Source organism: Heptranchias perlo, unplaced genomic scaffold, assembly GCF_035084215.1.
Source record: "Heptranchias perlo isolate sHepPer1 unplaced genomic scaffold, sHepPer1.hap1 HAP1_SCAFFOLD_59, whole genome shotgun sequence".
NCBI classification, from domain to species: Eukaryota; Metazoa; Chordata; class Chondrichthyes; order Hexanchiformes; family Hexanchidae; genus Heptranchias; species Heptranchias perlo.
Window position 1 is genome coordinate 6540593 of NW_027139612.1, and position 22070 is coordinate 6562662.

General features: G+C 44.8%; 1 protein-coding gene and 3 non-coding genes across 4 annotated transcripts; 1 reads left to right on the plus strand and 3 right to left on the minus strand.

The window, feature by feature from the left end:
• Positions 1-170: 170 nt before the first annotated feature.
• On the minus strand, positions 171-3532 carry LOC137316374 (uncharacterized; the record flags this gene model as incomplete). The annotated part of the gene is made up of 3 exons (XM_067980448.1): positions 3083-3532; positions 1930-2860; positions 171-763 (listed from the first exon to the last, which is right to left on the minus strand). Coding segments are annotated over exons 1-3 (1974 nt in total), but the record flags the coding sequence as incomplete, so codon positions are not given.
• Positions 3533-14370: 10838 nt separating this feature from the next.
• On the plus strand, positions 14371-14443 carry trnav-cac (transfer RNA valine (anticodon CAC)). The gene has a single exon. It is a non-coding gene; the product is annotated as a tRNA-Val (tRNA).
• A 2400-nt stretch (positions 14444-16843) lies between these two features.
• Positions 16844-16926, minus strand: trnal-cag (transfer RNA leucine (anticodon CAG)). The gene has a single exon. It is a non-coding gene; the product is annotated as a tRNA-Leu (tRNA).
• Positions 16927-17004: 78 nt separating this feature from the next.
• trnak-cuu (transfer RNA lysine (anticodon CUU)) lies at positions 17005-17077 on the minus strand. The gene has a single exon. It is a non-coding gene; the product is annotated as a tRNA-Lys (tRNA).
• Between the last annotated feature and the right edge of the window lie 4993 nt (positions 17078-22070).

Consider the following 22070-nt stretch of genomic DNA (forward strand, 5'->3'; position numbering starts at 1 on the left):
GCTATAGGAGGAAGTTCGACGTAGGCAGCTCGTACCCGAGAGTGGAGGCTTCTCAATGCCTTAGTTAATGACAAAATATAATTAGTCATTTCTGTCGTCATGTGGTGAAAGTGGACAGTTTTCGGAACATTTTGATTCCACGGGGTCTTGAGGGGTCTCCCGCATATAATTTCAGCAGGACTTAACCGTGCTACCCCAGCCGGAGTAGTACGTATCTGAAATAAGGCGATAGGAAGAAGTTTAAGCCAAGTAGTACCAGTCTCTGCCTGCAGTTTAGCCAGTTTATATTTCAAAGTCTGATTAGCTCGTTCGACCAACCCAGCGGCCTGTGGCCTGTAGGCACAGTGTAACTGTTGTTTAATGCCCATTTGGGTGCAGAATTCCTTGTTCACCTGACCCACAAAATGAGGGCCGTTATCTGAACTCAATTGATTTGGGATTCCGTATCTCGGGATGATCTCTTTCATCAGAACTTTTACAACAGTGGAGGCTTTGTTATCTGTTGTCGGATAGGCCTCTATCCATTTACTAAATACATCAACAATAACTAGGACATATTTATAACCCTGACATCTTTGCAACTCAATGAAGTCCATCTGGAGGGTCTCAAAGGGACCTTCCGGCAAAGGGGTCGTTCCCCATTCGCAAGGCACTCCCTTCCCAGGGTTGTATTGTTGACAAATGAGACAGCGACTGCTAATACTCTGGGCTAGGGCTTGCAACATAGGATGCCACCAAGTGGCCAGCAGCGTACCACTAACAGCTTTGGCACCACAATGAGTTGCAAAGTGTACACATTCAATAACCCATACTGCTAATTCATCTGACATACAGGTCTGCCCCACAGGGGTACCCATAATTTAGATACACAGTCATAAGTACAACCAAGTTGTTCCCACAATGGCTTATCACAGTCAGGAGCGTCCTCCTGTAATTTAATGACGTCTTGGATGGTTGGCATTGGCTTTTCAGAGGGAGACTTGCTTTTGTTTGAGCTTTTAGTCTGACTCATCATTCTAGGGACAACCACCCTCTGTGTCTGGGACGCTTCCTTAGCTTCCTGATCAGCATATCTATTCCCTATATCTACTGGGGTCTGTCCTGTCGTGCGGGCGGAGCATTTTATAACTGAGATCTGTCTTGGTAGCATAAGGGCTTGTAACAAATCTGAGACTAACTTCTGATGGGAAATCTGCGTACCTGCAGAAGTCAGAAACCCTCTGTTTTTCCATAACTGTCCAAAATCGTGAATTACCCCGAAAGCGTATCTGGAATCTGTATACACATTGACCCTTTGGTCTTTTCCGAGGACACAAGCTCTTATCAGTGCAAACAGTTCCGCTTGTCGGGCAGAATATGGAAATTCAAAAGCAGCAGATTCGACAGTTTTACCGTCCTGGTCCACTATTGCATAACCTGAAAGTTTCTCCCCAAAGGAACCAATAGAGGCACTCCCATCTACATACATAGTTATGTCCGGATCTTTTATTGGGATATCAGACAGATCGTCTCTGACAGAAGTGTCTTCCTTAATCAAAGATAAACAATCGTGTCCTGGATCAGTCTGTTCAAGGGGTGGCTCTGTGAGAAAACATGCTGGGTTGATGGTGGTACAATGTTTAAATCGCAGCTTAGGATTATTCAGCAGATATATCTCATACTTATTCTGTCGAGCCATGGTAAGATGTTGAGTCTGCAGCTGGCCTAATAATGCAGTTACCGAGTGTGAACTGTATACAGTGATGTCCTGTTGTAAAGTCAGATTAGCAGCCGACAGCAGGCTATTGTAAATGGCCGTTAAAATCTGAGTACAAACTGGATGTCCCAGTGCTACCGGGTCTAACTTCGAAGAGTAGTACGCTACCGGTCTATGCTTGTCTCCATGTTTTTGAGTTAAAACAGCAATCGAGCAATCAGTGAGGATAGTACAGTACAACTGAAATGGTCTGTCATACAGCGGTCTCCCCAATGCGGGTGCTTGTGACAAAGCTTCATTTAATCTCTTAAATGCCCCTAAGGCGTCAGAATCTAGTTGAAATTTGCCCTCTAAGCTGGTATACGGAGTTAATAATTTAGTGTCCAAAGCAATGTTGGGGATCGACTGTCTGCAATAGTTTACCATTCCCATCCACTGCCGAACCTCCTTTGCAGTGTGAGGTACAGGGAATTGACAGATTGGTTCAATCCTGCTTCTTTCTAAGCTCCGCTCAGTTGCTGAGAGCATGACTCCAAGAAACTTAACCCTCTGTTGGCCCAACAGTACTTTCGATTGGGATACTATGTATCCTAGTGAGGATAAGTGATTTAGCAGTTGGGCAGTGTCTTTTCGGTTACTCTGCTCATCAGGGCTGGCTATCAACAAATCATCCACATACTGGACGAGAGCAGACCCTTGTTTTAAAGTCAATGTCTGTAATTGCTCCTGTAAGCATCTAGAAAATAACGTTGGTGAATTAACGAAGCCTTGTGGCAGTCGGGTCCACATATATTGCTGTCCCTTGTAAGTGAAGGCAAAAAGGTACTGACTTGATGGGTCCAGCGGCAAAGCGAAAAAGGCGTGTTGGAGATCGACTACTGCAAAGACTTTGGCTGTTGCAGGAACTTGAGCCAGAATGTGAGCTGGATTGGGCACTAGAGCATGCAGCGGCTGTACAATGGCATTGATTGATCGCAAATCCTGTACTAATCTGTACTGGTTTGGCTTGCCTGGCTTCGGAACTGCCAGTATGGGCGTGTTACACGGGGACTGAAATTTGATCAAAATCCCTTGCGTTAACAACCCAGCGATCAGTTTGTCAATGCTTGGTATCGCCTGTTGCTTTGGTGGATATTGTCGAATAGAGGGTAGTGCAACATCTTCCTGCAGGGCAATATGAATAGGAGTCATTTTAACGCATCCTACCTGTGTGGGATCCTCTGCCCACACTTGCGGATTAACATATTCTGGTTTTTCATTGCCCACATGGTGGCGCAATTGTGCCCTGTTAACCCTTGGTGTCTGGTAAAACAGAATAGTCCGGCCGCATGACAGGGTCTGTTTCTGTCGGTTATTTGGATCAGCTTGTTAGACTGTCTGTTTTACCATGGGTCCTAAATCTTTCGCATGATACGGGTAATTCACCTCCCGGGTGATATGTGGAGCTCCCTTTATTTCAAAGTATCCTGGATCCCATCCCATTGTCTTCGCAGCACCCCGAGTGATGTAACCTGTAGTAGGTGCTTCCTTCCATAACTCTGAGGGGATCTCAACATACTCTGCTCTCCCTTCTGGACCTGTAACCATAGCCCGACGGATAACTTCCCATTCCGTTCCTACACAGCTTCGGTAAAAGTCCTCCAATTCCTTATTTTTCCCACTCATATCGTAAGCCAAGGTTACATGAAGGGAACTCTCATCTTTGAAGTCTAGAGACCACCATTGTGGGGTGATGGAAACATAACACTGCATTTTAGGGGCCCATGGTTTCACAGTCAGTCCCACGTCCCCGCACTCAATGCTCAGGTGGAATGCACATAGCAAGTCTCTAGCCATGAGGTTGCAGTCTAATCCACTTGTAATTACAAATTGGTGTTTTACTGACTCATTTCCAAATTGTACTTCCACTGGTTCAGATATCGAGTATTGGCTCACTTGTCCCTGAAAACCAGACAGACTCTGTTTTTCCCCGGACTCAGGGAGATTGAGCTCCGATCGGACAGATGACATAGTTGCTCCGGTGTCTACTAAGAATGTATGTGGGTTTCCTTTAATCATCAGTGACAGAACGGGCTCCTGCTCTGACTGGATCCCGTTTACCACAAGGTTAGCTAGTGAATACTGGGGGAACGAATTGTTTTGGGAAAAGTCCGTATATCTTCCTCGTCCTCGATTCCCTTGCCAACCTCCTCTTCGCTGCCCTTGCATATGGCCACCATTTCCTTGTCCACGGGAGGGACATTGCTTGCTCCAGTGGCCTGGCTGACCACAATTAAAACAGGCATCTGACCCTGTTTTTCTCCCCCCTCCTCCTCTTACTTCAAAATCACGTCTCGGGGGAACATAGGGTGGGCCGTAATTAGGAGCGGTTGGTCCGTTAGGGTGTGTAATGTACCCATTCCCTTCTTCGTCAAACCATCCTGGGACACAATACTGAGGCTCCATCTGATATCCTGTTCTGTCTGGGGTGTGTTTCGGCTCTTCCTTTTTTACCACATACTCAGTTTTGACTCTAACCTGGGCTTGACCTTCGTGGTGCTTATTTTCCGTCCAGTAGTATTTCACTGCCCTATCCATCTGATTGGGAGTATTCTCTGACCAGTTCATATTATTAGTCTTAATTGCTTGAGCAACCTGAGTCGGCAGGCAGTTCAGTAGTGTAGCGCAGTACAGTGGTGAGTTTCTTCCCTCACGGTATGCTACATCTCCTGACTGATTCTGGTATATTTCAGAGAATCTTTCCAAATATTCGTCTGCTCCCTCGCCCTTTTTAGGCCTGGTGTCTAAGATCTTATTTAGGTCAATTGGTTTTTGTAGGGTGGTGGTCAAGGCGTTGAGTATAGACTGTTCGCGATCACCATTCTGTGCCTGAGCGTTTGCCAATTCAGTATAATTCGCATACTGTATGTGACCCAAAAACCGAATGCGTTCAGCAGGGGTTAAAATTTGCTGCACTAATGCCCACAAGTCTCTTGGTTCTGCATTATAAACGGAAATGGTAGTCCGAAGAAAGTCTACAAACCGGGTAGGTGATTTCTTTCTATCCGGCATCCCGGCGAGAATGGCCATCATCTCGTGAGGTCTCCAGGGACAGTACACATTTATCAATTGGGGGTTGCCGGGTGCTCCGAATTTAGCCAGGTCATAGGCGGGATTAAGCACCTGTTTCATCGGTAACTGATGAGGGGTCGATTCACACCTAACTAGTGTCTCAGTACGATGTTCTGAGTTTAGCAATGTCAAGTCGTCTCCTGCTGCTCCACTGTCTGTGTCTCTAAGTTCCTGACTGTCCAGTCTCTGATCTCTCTGCTTTCTAAAACTAAGTGGGCTGGCTGAGAATTGAAATGTTGGAGCCAATAATTCCGTAGTTTTACTTCTGGTACGGGAGGAGACCGGGGAGACAATTTGAGGTCTTATCGCAGGGGTTTGAACAGCCAGTTCCGTCGGCACCGAAGGATAGAGATTCCCGTACACAGGAGGAGCACTAGGACCCTGGGGAGCTACACGGGACCAACAATTCCACTCATCCAAATCATCATCGTCTTCCTCAGCCAAGCAAAGGCCAATCATTGCATTACGTAATCCACTTTTATCAAGCCCTTTTGGCTCACCCGAAGTCTTTTCAGACTTCTGTTTAGAGTGTCTCTCATTTTTACATTCTCCTTTTAGAACCTCTACAGACTGCTCCCTCAGTGAGTGTTATTCCGAACTTCAACGCGTTATCTTGCCAACTTGCTAATACCGAAGCTTCTTTCAATTCTTGACAGGACTGTCTCCATAAAGCAATTAACCCTTTGGCTGGTTTAGCTGCATTATTTTTCCAAATTACTTCCTCTGCTTTTATGGCAGTATCTAGGTCTTTAGTTCCTCCCAATGGCCATTGAACATTTCCCAGTCTTTTATTCAACCCGCCTGACAATTGTCTAAATTGTTTTGCCTTGTCTGGATATTTTTCACACAAAATCTGTAAGGCACTGCCGGGTTCTGCAGTGACATCCAGACAATTACCCATTTTATCTCTCGTTTCCCTTACGCTTAATCAACTAGTTAACACAACCGTATTATCGCCCCCCAGTCGCTTCCTGGATTTAATTATGGTCCTGACCGCTTGTGCGTCACAATCCGAAGTGCCCTTGGTGTCTGCGCCCACTTCAGGGTCCTGACCTTCGCGTGGGGGATCTCCTATCTTAACAACCAGTCTAAGGCTGAGCGTGTGACATCGGCACTTCCTTCTGTAGTCGGTCAGCACAAGCAATCAGCTCCTGTTTATATCCACTCCCCAAGTATTCGACGTTCTGGTTTATACCCAATCACCAGAGACTCGAACACTAACTCTTAGTGATATTGATCACTGACCCACCGTGTTCCAAGGTCCTGTTTATATCCAATTATCAGGAACTCGAGCCTAGTGATATTTTGATCACTAACGCACCGTATTCGAAATTCCTGTTTATATCCAGTTACCAGGAACTCGAACCTTGAATTTCAGTGATAATTTTGATCACCGACCTAAGTTTAATTACTCCCTCAGCACGTATGCTGACCCTCAGCCGAAGCTGACCCTCAGCACTTATGCTGACCCTCAGCCGAAGCTGACCCTCAGCACTTCTGCTGACCCTCAGCCGAAGCTGACCCTCAGCACTTATGCTGACCCTCAGCCGAAGCTGACCCTCAGCCGAAGCTGACACTCAGTGATGTCGAATCACTGACCTATCTCGGTGAGGGGCACAGATAGGATGGATACTAACGAGCTCTTTCCCTTCGTTGAGGGTTCTATAACAAGGGGGCATAGATTCAAGGTAAAAGGCGGGAGGTTTAGAGGGGATTTGAGAAAGAACTTTTTCACCCAGAGGGTGGTTGGAGTCTGGAACTCACTGTCTGAAAGGGTTGTGGAGGCAGGAACCCTCACAACATTCAAGAAGCATTTGGATCAGCACTTGAAATGCCATAGCATACAAGGCTACGGACCAAATGCTGGAATATGGGATTAGAGTAGACAGGGCTGATGGCTGGCGCGGACACGATGGGCCGAAGGGCCTCTATCCGTGCTGTATAACTCTATGACTCTATGACTCTATTCGCCAGACTGACCTGAATCTCGTAAGGACGCCACACGAGTGCTAGCGAGTGGACGATTCGTCGTCAGACTTAACAGATTCAGGAAATGGGAAGTGGTAAAAGAAAGCTTTACTCACCCCGGGGGCGCCTGCTCCTTCATCCGTGTCCGAGACAATCCGCCTCTTACTCCGCGAACTCTCGGTGATCGACCGTTGAGATCCTGCCGACTACGCCAAATGATGAACTCGATTCTTTTCCCTCAGTCTGGTTCAGCAAATTCGGAGTCGAACACACCGTTGCGGTTCAACAATAACTTTATTAGAGTCGAACTTGGAACTTGGTCTGCAGCATTGATCTGGACTCCCGATAGAGTCCCACCTATGCTGGCAGAACAAGACAAAGAACATACAGAAAATACATACGTTTATACAGCTCAATCGGGGTTGGAACATTGTTACCAATCATAAGCCTGGCAAAGGTTGGCCATGAGGGGTTACCTCACTACAGGCCAATCATGGACAATACAGTCAGCTGATCACGCCGCAGTGACAGACATAGATGAATGTCTCTTCATCTCCTAGCTTGGAATGTTTTCCCCCAATCATCCCACATCCTTATCAGCTAACCTGGAATGGTCTCTGGCTTCACTAAGCTCATTATTTCTATTGATCACCCAGCTGCACAGAGACACCTACACCAAACTCCCTACTCCCGAATGGCAACATGTCAATGATGAGCATAAGCAGACCCCAACATCTAACGAGTTACTCATCTCACTATTAACCTTGAAGGGGCCCATTGTTCTAACCTAGGCAGCTTCTAATTAACCCTTGCTTGTCCTATTACTATTTTTCTACTTTGCCACTGAGACATTCTCATTCTATACTTTGCCACTTATACATTCTCATACTTTTGCCACTTAGACGTCCTCATTCGTTAGACATTCTCAAACACACAGCCTTTTGATCTGGAGTCAGACCTTTGCGCCACGCACTCTGAAGACAGGATCCGAGATGCTATTATCTATATGAATGCTTCTCAAACACCGTTTCATTTATCCCACCTTGGTCAAATCTCCGCCAGGTCTCACCAGGTGTGAGACAGTATTGGAAGCAGCCTTCACCCCCAATATCACGCTGGCATTCATCGCCTGCTCTCAGCGGACTGCAATAACAGGGCTGGGAGAAATGGACTTTGTTCACATTATTCAGCAATGTGAATCGTTAAATATTTAATCATTTTTAATTGGATCAAGGTTTACAAAATGCTTTCGCCCGGTTTCGAACCGGAGACATTTTATGTATTAGGCGAATGCAATTACCACTATAGTAGAGAAACGTGATGATTGAAGTTCCGTGTTAGGGACATAACCCCTCAGCCAAACTAATTTCCGTATTACTGTCGCGGAGCTGATTTCACAGAGATACATTTACTGCGCTGTATTTCGGAAGGCTGCAGAGAAGGATCGGTGGCGATGGTCAGGCAGGGAATCCCAGAGCATCGCGCCCACACAAACATTTCACTGTTTTTTTTTATGTGCCTGATATCCGACGGCAGTGTAAATTATGGCGAATCAGGCATGCTCAGATGACATTGTTCACAGAGTGTTTTCTTGCAGCCAAATCACACATTAGAAAACTTGAAATGAGATTAAGAGATCGGAGCCATTTAAAGTGCTCCCAGTTACTGCAGATCAGGAATTAAAACATGGCACCGGCTTCAGGGCGATCAGAATGAGGCAATGAATTGTAAAGTGGGAAAAAAGGCGCAACATTCGTCTTTGGGTGGGCTCAAACCTCCAACTTTTACGATCAATCAGCCAAACGCTTGAACCGATTGCACCACAAAGACCGTCCGCTTCCTTGCCTTGCAAGATACACTAAAGCAGCGTATCACCTGGCCAATGTTTCATGTTGCAGTCAGAGAGAATGCAATTGACCACTATCAGTGTTACTTTTCCAGAAATATAGGATGGGACATTGTTTGTGGAAACAGGGAAACGGTCTGGTCTCGTTCATAGCATCGATATCACCGCCAACCAGCTTTTGCTGTAACCGGCGCGCCCACCGATGCTTTATTTGTTACCAAGTTGCACTGTGGGAGAGCCTTCACCACACTTACTGCAGCGGTTCAAGAAGGAATCTCACCACCACCTTCTCAAGGGCAATTGGGGATGGGCAATAAATGCCGGCCTCGCCAGCGACACCCACAGCCCATGAACGAATAAAAAAATATTAGTTTCAGGTTCTGTATCAGTTTGAGGTGCTGTATTAGATTAAGCTGTTGTATTAGTTTGAGGTACTGTATTAGTTTGAGGTACTTTATTAGTTTGATATGATGTATTACCTTGAGGAATTATATTAGTTTCAGATTCTCTATCCGTTTGTGGTACTGTATTAGTTTGAGATACTGTTTTAATTTGAGAAGCTCTATCAGTTTGAGGTGTTATATTAGGTTGGGGTATCTGTATTGTAAGGAAAGAGTTAGTCTTTACATTGAAGTAATATTAACGTTTAGCTTTTGCCTCTTAAGTAAGGAACTATAAATCTCTGTTGGGAGAATGAAACTACAATCATAAGACAGATTTGCTTCATTTTATATGCATGCATATGTTTAATATGGAGACTGGTAGATTCTGAAATCCAAAAAATCTTAGTTTGTAGCTGATATCATAATACTCGTAAGTTTAATTATCCTTTTTATATAAACAATTCTCTGACAATCATAACAAGGCCTTTAAATCATTCAGAGCTGGTGTGTATGTGTGTCAGACAGCATTGTGTGCTATTCGTCTTACCAGCTTCACAGGGAAGCAGGAGAGGTGTGACATCTGTATGATTGCTACGTATCGTTCCAAGCTGACGCAGCGGGAAAGGGCTGTACTGGTGAGAGATAAACACCATTCTGCTTTCTGGTCAATGGGCAAGACCATATGTTTTAACTATCAAGTTCAAAAGTTATAGTTATAATTAATGCCTAAAGCAGAACACCTGGCTGTGCGGAAGGAGCCTGTTTGCACCACAAGGCGACATCTAGTGGAGGAGTGGAGTTAGGTGATGAGGGAAGTGATACTCTGATAACATGGAAAATGCTGGAAACCCTCAGCAGGTCAGGCAACAGCTGTGGAGAGAGAAACAGAGTGAAGGTTTCAGGTCAATGTCCTTTCATCAGAACCAAGTTGGGCAGTTGTGTTAGGTAATAGTATGAAACATAGGTATTGTTTCACTCATGTGGGCTGATTTGGGTACTTTTCTGTCTTTGGAATTTGAAGATCCAAAGCAAATTCGATCAAATCCGGGACCTCTCACATATTTGGACTAACAATCGCCAAAGCGAAAATCATACCCATTGACCAACGAGCCCACTGATAAAGACCAGTGCACTCAAGAGCCAGCCATCGGAAAACCCTTTTTGGTGGCTATCCTTGATCAGCAATTATGAGGACAGGTTGCATGGACGAGACTTGCATTCCCTTGAGTATAGAATATTAAGGGGTGATCTAATTGAGGTGTTTAAGATGATTAAAGGATTTGACAGGACAGATAGAGACTATTTCCACTGGTGGGGAGAGTCCAGAACAAGGGGGCGTAACCTTAAAATTAGAGCTTGGCCGTTCAGGGGTGATGTCAGGAAGCACTTCTTCACACAAAGGGGAGTGGAAATCTGGAACTCTCTCCCCTAAAAAGCTGTTGAGGCTGGGCATCAATTGAAAATTTCAAAACTGAGATTGATAGATTTTGGGGCTAATTCGGGAGTTTAATGACTGTGACATTTTTTCCCTGTTACTTGTGTAGTTTCGATCGATGAAATGTTCGTGAAAAGAGTCAGTGTAAAGAGAGTCAGCAGTTCATGTTTTCCTGAGACACTTCCTTCAGCCCTGAGACCGAAAAGTTTGTCGTTTCCGTAGTGTAGCGGTTATCATGTTCACCAGTTACATGCAGAAAGTCCCCGATTTGATCTCGGAGGGAAGCATTTTGTTGGGATTTGCTCCCCATAAACCTCCAGGGTCGAGTTTCTTCAAGTGTGAAAGGGGATACAAACCTTTTTAAATTTAACAGCGGCTGCACCAGATTCCTTGTATAATAAGCACTAAACATTTTTAAGCAGACTCCTAAAATACAGTATGTAAAATGGGAAGAGATAAAAGTTCATGAAATGCAAAGCGCAAATATTCATTAACGTTTCAATTGTCAGTTCGCAAACAAGTTAGCATTCCCTTCAGTGTGTAACAGAACGTATTAATGGTGATTGAAAAGAACAATAAGTGACTCACAGACTGGAATTATTTTTGCGCAATGAACTATTCCCAACCACAAGGGAACACTGCATCAATCATATATATTTAAGTAAGTAATAAGTATATATACATATATAATCTATGCCTTCAGTTAACCTCGTGGCGCAACTGTAGCGCATCTAACGCCAAATCAGAAAGCTGCGTGTCCAAATCACGTCGAAGTTACTATTTATCTTACCATTCATAGGAGCCTGGATAATTTCGGAATTAATGCTTTTTAACAATAAACGGAACTTTGGTCACTAGTTCTGCGGTGCCAGGGAGGGAAGCGTCATTTCAAAATAAACTACTGGTAGCGGTGAGCAAGTTAAGGCACAGCAGGTGTTGGGACAAGTGAGTGAACCGTCTTAGTTCAGTTGGTTGTTGCTTAAACGCCCGGGTGCTTGATTCTGACACATTGATGGGCCCGACAGACAAGGAAGTAGCAGTTTCCTCAGGCTTGGCGAGCTCAGTCGGTAGAGGCATTAACCACAGGATTGTGGGTGCGAGTTTCAACTTTTATGCTGCACTCATGAGCGGACCCCAGCGCTCCATTTTCGCTGAAATGGAGAATTTCTACGCCACCTTTTTCTTGATATCACAGTTGCTGGCGTGCGAGTGAAAAGGGCCCTCCTCTTCACTGTGAGTGCAAGAGACAAGTCTGTAGGTACCGCGTGTCGTCCAATGAATGTCAAAACTTTGAAAGAAGAGTTAGCGATTCAGGTACACAAACCTCGCTGGTGGATAATCATTTTTTTTGTCAGAGTTTCCAGCCTTGCCTTCATCTCTTGCCCTTTGCAAGGCACTTTTTCCGGTTTAAATGTACACACTGGGTGAGTTGGTGATCGGGGGGACTGCAGGAGACTCAGCGGCCCCAGGTGAGACACAGAAAAATCCGCCCTAGCCCTGTCCCAATGTAAGTTTGTGGAAGTAAACACGGGATGGGACGGTGTGACGTTCCAGTCAAACCTCCTGTCCGGGAACGCATCGATTTTAAAATTCTCATCCTTGCTTTCAAATCCCACCATGGCCCTCGCCCCACCCAACCTCTGTAACCTACAACCCTCCCAGATCATGTGGCGACAAGGGCAGGTCAGAGCATGGGTATTCAGCGGCGAGTGACTCAGCTCCTGACTCCCCAAAGCCTTTCCACCATTCACAAGGCACAAGTCAGGAGTGGATGAGTGCAGCTCCAACAACACTCAAGAAGCTCGACACCATCCAAGACAAAGCAGCCCGCTTGATTGGCACCCCATCCACCACCCTAAACATTCATTCCCTTCACCACTGGCGCACTGTGGCTGCAGTGTGTACCATCCACAGGATGCACTGCAGCTGCAGCAACTCGCCAAGGCTTCTTCGACAGCACCTCCCAAACCCGCGACCTCTACCACCTAGAAGGACAAGGGCAGCAGACACATGGGAACAACACCACCTGCACGTTCCCCTCCAAGTCACACACCATCCAGACTTCGAAATATATCGGCCGTTCCTTCATCGTCGCTGGGTCAAAATCCTGGAACTCCCTACTTAACAGCACTGTGGGAGAACCGTCACCACACGGACTGCAGCAGTTCAAGAAGGCGGCTCACCACCACCTTCTCAAGGGCAATTAGGGATGGGCAATAAATGCTGGCCTTACCAGCGACGCCCACATCCCATGAACGAATTAAAAAAATCTCTGTGCTCCTCCAATTCTGGCCTCTTGCGCATCCCCGATTTTTATCGCTCCACCATTAGCGGCTGTGCCTTCGGCTGCCTCGGCCCTAAGCTCTGGAATTCCATCCTTAAACCTCTCCGCCTCTCTCTCCTTCAACACATACCTTAAAACCTACCTCTTCGACTATGCTTTTGGTCACCTGTCCCAATATCTCCATCTGTGGCTTAGTGTCAAGTTTTGTTTAAAAACGCTCCTGTGAAGCACCTTGTGACGTTTTACGACGTTAAAGGCGCTATATGAATGCAGGTTGTCTCCTCTGGTTATCGACCCTCCTGCCAATGGAAACAGCTTCTCCACATCCATTCTATCAAAATCCCCTCATAAATTTTAACACCTCTATTAAATCTCCCCTTAACCTTTTTTTCCTCCAAGGAGAACAACCCCAGCTTCTCCAGTCTCTCCACATAACCCATCCCTGGACACGATGCAAGGCGGAGGGTTGCAACCAGGTTTGCAAATTATTGCCATCGGGAGCTGGACAAATCGAAAGGAACCGAAATGACAAACAGCTTTGTGAATCTGCAGATATGCTTTGGGAAACGGAATTGGAGGCGAAGAAAGGACTGACCAGACAGGCGGCCAAGACGTAGCTGAGTCGGCATGTCCCCCTGGAACAGTTACTCTGATGTTGTGGGTGAAATTTAGAGGTCGGAGCCATTTAAAGCGCTCCCAGTTACTGCAGATCAGGGATCAAAACCTGACATCAGCATCCAGACGCTCCGAATGATTTTTCTTTATTCGTTCATGGGATGTGGGTGTCGCTGGCGAGGCCAGCATTTATTGCCCATCCAGAATTGCCCTTGAGAAGGTGGTGGTGAGCCGCCTTCTTGAACCGCTGCAGTCCATGTGGTGAAGGTTCTCCCACAGTGCTACTCAATAACAGACAAAGCACCGGTGGGCGCGCCGGTTGCAGGAGAGCTGGTTGTCGGTGATATCGATGCTGTGAGCGAGACCAGACCGTTTCCATGTTTCCACAAACAATGTCCCATCCTTTATTTCTGGAGAAGGAACACTGACAATGGACAATTGCATTTCTGTGGCTGCAACATGGAACTTTGGCTAGGTGACACGCTGCCTTAGTGTATCTTGCAAAACAAAACACCGGATGGTCTGTGGCGCAATCGGTTAGCGCGTTCGTCTGTTAATCGAAAAGTTGGTGATTCGAGCCCACCCAGTGGACGAAAATTGCACCTTTTTTCCACACTTTCGGATTCATTGCTTCATTCTGATAGCCCTGAAGCCGGTGCCAGGTATTAATTCCTGATCTGCAGTGACTGGGAGCACTTTAAATGGCTCCGATCTCTTCATCTCTTTTCAAGTTTTCAAATGTGTGATTTGGCTGCAAGAAAACACTCTGTGAACAATGTCATCTGAGCATGCCTGATTCGCCATAATTTACACTGCGGTCGGATATCAGGCACATGAACAAAAACCAGTGAAATGTTTGTGTGGGCGCGATGCTCTGGGATTCCCTGCCTGACCATCGCCACCGATCCTTCTCTGCAGCCTTCCGAAATACAGCGCAGTAAATGTATCTCTGTGAAATCAGCTCCGCGACAGCAATGCGGAAATTAGTTTGGCTGAGGGGTTATGTCCCTAACACGGCGACTGCAACAACAGGTTTCTGTAGTGTAGTGGTTATCACGTTCGCCTCACACGCGAAAAGTCCCTGGTTCGAAACCAGGCAGAAACATTTTGAAACCTTGTCCCCATTAAAAATGAGTAAATATTTTACGATTCACACTGCTGATTAAATGTGAACAAAGTCCATATCTCACAACCCTGTTATTGCAGTCCGCTGGGAGCAGGCGATGAAAGCCAGCGTGATATTGGGGGTGAAGGCTGCTTCCAATACTGTCTCACACCCGGTGGGATCTGGCGGAGATTTGATCAGCCCCATCCATTCAACCAATAAATGAAACGGTGTTTGAGAAACATTCATTTCTATAATAACATCCAGGATCCTGTCTTCAGAGTGCGTGGCGCAAAGGTCTGACTCCAGATCAAAAGGCTGCGTGTTCACATCACATCGGGGTCACTGTATCTTTCACCGCTCACTTGAGACTGGATAATTCCCGAATAAAGGTTATAATTGCCTTTTCACAAAAAAAACAGATGTTTGGTCTAAACCCTGACTCAGTACCTACCCAGTGACAGGGAGGGGAGCGCCTGATACCCTCATTTATTTCATGCAACAAACTGACAAGAAAACTAGTATTGATTCAAAATCGACCTGCAGATGGACACACACAGAAAAGAGACAACAGAAACAGACAGCAATTACTTGCATATATACATATATATATATATATATATCGCCTTTAACGTGGTCAGACGATTTAAGCTCGGTGAACTTGCTTCAGCTTTCTGAAATGTACTTGTCCATCCTTCAGAGATCACGGGAAATATATTTTTTGCCTTTCGAAAAAAGACGCGAAAAGCAGAGAAATGTTATGTTTTCAATACGGCTGGTGAAATGGCCGGGCTATTATAAATTAGTAGTCGCATTTGATTCATTTAAAGGCGACTACCTAAAAATCACTTAGTGGAAATTTGAAATCACGGTTACTATTTATTTAGGTCTGAAAGAAATAACAATCAACATGTCAGTCAGTGCCCGCGGTGAGACGGTGATGAACTTGTTTGCTGCGAAGTTCACCGCTGGGCTAAAGCTGACGCCGTTTAAAAGACGCGAACCCACTCAATGTAAAGGATGAGCTCATAACCAACAGGTCCCGTCAACGTCAAACACCTTCTTTCTTGTTCAATAGAGGGAGCAGAGGCGTGTACATCATCAGACGCCAGCAACTTTAAGAAATGGAACAGATAAAGGCACAGATGCAATTTCCAAATCTTTTCAATGCAAAGTCATTTCACTTTACTTAAAGTACCGTGAGGCTGAAAACGGGTCCCAGATGATTTGCGTTCACTCGTGACTTGTTTTCCAGTGTTTGTCCATCAGGTTTGCAATTCAATTTGTATTGGATATTGAAGATATTTCAGGATGATTGCACAACATACCACGTGTAAAGCAACCATCTTGATAACTTCAATCATCACACACTCTACATCGACGCTGCAGAGGCCCCAGCACCCCTTTCAATATTGTTTCTCTTAACTCACAGTTTTCAAAAGGGAATTGGATAAACGCTTGGATGGAAACATTTTCAGGGCAATGGAGAAACAGCAGGCGAGTGGGACTAACTGGACAGCTCTTTCAGAGAGCTGGCACAGGCACGACGGGCCGAATGGCGCTGTCTTATTCTATGATTCTATTAATAGATCAATTTCCGCCTTTCACTGAACCTCCCTAAATGGAGCGCAGTAATCGTGTCCCTGTGAAATGAGCTCCTGAACAGTTATACGGAAATTAGCGTGGCTGAGCGGTTTGAAACTCTGGTTCGGCTCCTAACAGGAAATTTCCTCTCTAAGTTAAATTAGTTTATCAATTATCTCCCCCCCTTTCGATCTTAAATGACTTTACACATTTTATGATCTCTTCTTCTACTGTCATGCCCACAATACCAGTCTCCCTGGTAAATGCTGAAGCAAAGTGATTATTTATTATTTCTGCCATTTCGCTGTCATTGCCTGTGAGTTTGTCGTGTGTATCCCTTAGTGGCCCTATTCCGATCCGAAACTTTCTTTTGCTGTTGATGTCTCTGGAATACTTTGCTTTTTTTTATATTCCTTTTTGCCTTTCTAATAGTTCTTTAGACTTCTTTCCCAGTCTTTTCACATTCCCCTCTCTCCTTTATTGTCCAGTGTGTGCCTTTTTCTTTACTTTCAATTTTGCCCTTATTTCTTTATTCATCCCTGGTGTGTCATTTCTGGCTAGTTTCTTCTTGCTTTTTAGTGGGATATATTTCTTCTGGACTCTATTGATCATCGTTTTAAATGTTTCCCACTGCTGTTCTATTTCTTTGTCCAGGTCATTAATATGTCAAACATTTCACCGTTCGAAACTTCTCAAGTCACATGTGCATGACAAAGCCAGTTGCTTTTGTGGGAGGAGCAAATCAACTTGGCAGAAAAATCAGCTGCAGCCCAATCCACAAATAAAATATTTCCACGTCTCAGTAAAAGTAAGAACTGTCAGAAGTGGGATTCGAACCCACGCCTCTGGAAGAGACTGCGACCTGAACGCAGCGCCTTAGACCGCTCGGCCATCTTGACTACCGACATTGCACTTGATTCTGCATAATTTCTGCACTGTTCGCCAGTGACAGCAGCATGAAAGTTTAAAAAGGTACTCGTTCAAAGTGGGGCTCGAACCCACGACCCTGAGATTAAGAGTCTCATGCTTTACCGACTGAGCTAGCCGGGCATGCATATACGTTGCCGCCTTATCTGTTATTGCAGCAAGCAGGAGATAGACTCCATTTCAATTATTGGAACCAATTCTGAGGGACAGGATAAACTGTCACTTCGAAAGGCACGGACGAATCAAGGACAGTCAGCATGGATTTGTTAAGGGGAGTTCGTGTCTCACTAACCTGATTGAATTTTTCGAAGAGGTGACAAGGAGGATCGATGAGGGTAGCGCAATTGATGTAGTCTACATGGATTTTAGCAAGGCTTTTGAAAAATTCCCACATGGCAGATTGGTCGAAAAAGTAAAGGCCCATGGGATCCAAGGGAATGTGACTTGTTGGATTCAAAATTGGTTCAGTGGCAGGAAGCAAAGGGTAATGGTCAATGGGTGTTTTTGCGGCTTGAAGGTTGTTTCCAGTCGGGTGCCGCAGGGCTCGGTACTAGGTCCTTTGCTTTTTGTGGTATACATTAACAATTTGGACTTAAACGTAGGGGGCATGGTTAAGAAATTTGCGGGTGACACAAAAATAGGCCGTGTGGTTGATAGCGAGGAGGAAAGCTCTCGACTGTGGGGGTTCAGGCAATTTTCTGATAACAAAGCACTCCATCTATCTCTGAACGAATTTTGAACGAATATGTGTGTTTGACCCGGCACAGGCACGATGGGCCGAATGATCTCCTCTTGTGGACTAACATAATACGATGATACTAAGTGTTGTCAGTCGGAAAAGCAACACATTCCAAATAAGAGCAGAGAGAGGAAACTAGTCTAACAGCATAACAGCACGGTGAGATATTGTATTTGAGAAGGATGAGGAGGGATAGTTTATCATGGTGGTAGTCACATACGGTATCATTTGTGACTTTGATAAGGAACATTTCATGCTGCGACAGGGGCGGAAAGCTAATTGGAGAGATTCAGCCCGGGCGCGGCCCCATCGTGCGCGGTGACACGGAGGGGGGTTGGGGGAAGTGTCAGAGCTCGAGGTCACCGGTGGAAGCAACATAAAAGTTTATAACGGTACTCGCCCAACGTGGGGCTCAAACCCACTACCCTGAGAGTTTTTAAAGAAAAGGGGGAACCAGCCACTGTCTGTATCTCTTGCTAAACTTGAAACAACACATTCCAAGTACGAGCAGAGAGAGGACACCATTCAGTTGCCCATTGTGTTTCCTAAAATGCAATTGGTTTCTGTAGTGTAGCTGTTATCACGTTTGCTTTAAATGTGGAAAGTTCCCGATTCGATACAGAGTAGTAACATTATGTCGGAACTTGGTCTCCATAAACATCCAGAACGATTTTCTTCTCCTGCCAAAAAGGGAGACAGTGGCTATTCCCTTCTTCTTTGTGAGTTGCATCTTTTACTTCATTAAACAGATCACATTGAGTGAGAGAAAACTGATCCACAGTATCGCTCATTTCAAGTTTTATTCCCGTTTAATCTGGAAGGACGTGTCAGCTTTGGACAGAGTGGCTTTTGAAAGGAGTTAGTCGGGTGGGATCGACGTACCTTTTCCGCTGGTGGGGGACAAGGGAACCTAACCAATCATGTGCCAAGTTCTCCTGAATTCTAAGGTGCAATGGAAACCGACCAACAAAAGCCTTTTTATTGACCGTGGAGGTTCAGACAATTTTCTGTTAACAAAGCGCTCAATCTATTTCTCTTGTCTGTTTCTCGATGTTTCCGGATATTGTCTGCATCTCTGCCCTGTGTTTATCTCACTATGTGTCCACCTGCAGGGTGGTTTTTGAACGAAGACGTGTGTTTGTCTTCTGTTTGTTACATTAAATAAATGAGGGCATCAGGTGTTTCCCTCCCTGATAATGGGGAACCAGAGGCAGAGTTTCGAGCAGGGTTCTGTTAATTGTGAAGACGTAAAGAAAAAATTAATTGCGGAATTATACAAACCAGCTCAAAGGGAAAAAACTGTGATCCCGACGTGATTTAAACACACAACTGTTTGATCCGGAGTGAGACGCGCTACCGTTGTGCTACGAGGTGTGGGTGCTATAATGGTTGTTTGTTTATATCAATGTTTATCCAGCACCACTTTATTTCTCCGATATTCGTGGAATGTGTTGGCTTTCAAATCCCCGCCCACTCCCACCGGATGTCAGGCAGCATCAGAAGGAGCCTTCACCTGTCAGCGGCAGCATGGCGCTCGCTTGCATCGCCTGCTGTCAGCGGACTGCAGCAAATTCAATTACATTCATCCTGCACCCAGAATTATCAGATCACAGGAAAAAGATGTGGGAAACTGCTCAAGATACATAACAGGAGGGGAAACTTCTGAAAAACACGTGGACTTTCGGTGTTTCTACTTCGATTAGAACTGCAAAAAAGAACGTGTGAAAATATAAACCATGGGTGTGATGTTTATCCTTGTAGGAAACTGCTCAAAATACATCACAGGACGGGAAACTTCTGTAAGACACGTGGACTTTCGATGTTTGGACTTTGGTTAGAACTGCAAAAAAGAACGAGTGAAAATTTAAACTATGGGTGTGATGTTTATATATAAAGTGAATGTTAGCGGATTTCTCCCGTCACTGTCGCAACTATGGGTTGTTAATCCATCAACAATAAGTAACTTCCGCTTGATTTTAGTCCGAGTGGTTACAAAATAGCAAGTTTAATAGATTGACTTACAACAGAGTTGCACTACAGCTGTCTTCAACTTTACATTCAATAGTATTATTATACTACAACTGTCTACAGATTACATTAATGACAAGCAATCAACACAACCTGAACTGTCTGCGAATCCAGGTATATCAGACCTGACCTTTGCGGACTGCCTGTGGCAATCGACTTCTGACTGTCCCCTATTGAGAGCTCGAACATTTGAGAAGGGACCATGCCCTATCTTTATACGATTCGGCTGCATTGTTCTGTACGTAAGCACCACTGATCTTAACTCATGGTCGTAAACCATCCCACTTTGCTGACTCTCAGAAACCACCAAGGATTGTTTCATGTCTTAGCGTTTATTTAGCCTTTCTCTGTCATTAGGTTTTAGATGCTTATACTAGGTTAGCACAACCTGGAGTTCAGGTGTCCAGGACACCCAAGTTCTCTGTTCATCAACATTTAATAGTTTCTCACCATTTCAAAAATATTCTGTTTTTCTGTTCTTCCTACCAAAGTGAATAACCTCATATTTCCCGACATTATACTGCATCTGCCACCTTCGCGCCCACACATTAATCAGTCTATATCACTTTGCAGACTCTTTGTGTCCTCCTCACAGCTTACTTTCCCATCTAGCTTTGAATCATCAGCAAACTTGGATATATCACACTCGATCCCTTCATCAAGTCATTAAAAGTCTTCCATAGGTATATCCATAGTAAACGGGTAGTAAGCGGACGGGTGAGACCGATCAGGGGCCAAAAAGGAGATCTACGCATGAAGGCATAGGTACTAAATGAGTATTTTGGCTGAGGTACTAAATGAGTATTTTGCATCTGTCTTTACGGAGGAAGAAAGTGCTGCCTAAATCACAGTAAAAGGAGAGGTAGTTGAGATACTGGATGAGGTGAAAATTGATAAAGAGGAGATACTAGAAAGGCTGGCTGTACTTAAAGTAGATAAGTCACCTGGTCCGAATGGGATGCATGCTAGGTTGCTGAGGGAAGTAAGGGTTTAAATTGCAGAGGTCCTGGCCATAATCTTTCAATCCTCCTTTGATATAGGTTTTGGTGCCAGAGAACTGGAGAATTGAAGATGTTCCACCCTCGTTCAAAAAAGTGTGTAAGGATAAACCCAGCAGCTAGAGGCCAGTCAGTTTAACCAAGGTGATGGGAAGCTTTTAGAAATGATAATCTGGGACAAAATTAACAGTCATTTGGACAAGTGTGGATTGATAATAGAAAGCCACTGTGGATTTGTTAAAGGCAAATCGTGATTGAGTTTTGTGATGAGTTAACAGAGAGGGCTGATGAGGGCAATGTGGTTGATGTTGTGTATATGGTCTTTCAAAAGGCGTTTAATAAAGTGCCACAAAATAGGCTTGTCAAAAGGGGCGATAATGGCTGCTTCTTTATTCTTTAAAAACGATTTATTTTATTTCATTCAACAGATAACTTTGAGTGAGCGAAAACTGATCCACATTGAGGCTTATTTCAAGTTTATACCCTTTGAATCTGAAAGGATATATTGGCCTTGGAAGGAGTGCAGCACAGATTCACCAGATTGTTACCAGGGTGCAATGCGTTAAATTATGAGAAGATGTTCTATAAACTAGGCTTAAAATCGCACAGGTCACACAGCAAAATGTTTTCATTTTTGATACATACATTAATGAGCTGGACTTGGGTATACAGGGTATAATTTCAAAGTTTGAAGATGACACGAAACTCGGGAATGTAGTAAACAATGTGGTGGATCGCATCAGATTTCAGGAAGACATAGACAGCCGGGTAAAATGGACTTTATTTATCAAGGCATAGAGTACAAAAGTAACAAAGTTATCCTAAACGTTTATAAAACACTGGTTCGGCTGCAGCTGGATTATTGTGTTCACTTCTGGGCACCGCACTTTAGGAAAGAGGTCAAGGCCTTGGAGAGGATGCAAAGGAGATTTGCTGGAATAGTATCAGGAATGAGGGACTTCAGTTATGTGGCGAGAATGGAGAAGCTGGGATTATCCCCTTGGAGCAGAGAAGGTTAAGAGGAGATTATTTGATAGAGGTGTTCAAAATTATGAAAGGTTTTGACAGAGCAAATAAGGAGAAACTGTTTTCAGTGGCAGAAGGGTCGGTAACCAGAGGACACAGATTTAAGGTAATTGGCAAAAGAGCCAGAGGCAACATGAGGGAACATAATTTATGCAGCGAGTTGTTATGATCTGGAATGCGCCGCCTGAAAGGTCGGGTGAAGCAGATTCAATAGTAACTGTCAAATGGGGATTGGATAAATACTTTAAAAGGAAAAAAAATGCAGGGCTTATGAGGAAAGAGCTTATGGGTGGTGAGACATCTTGGCTACCTCTTTCAAGGAGCT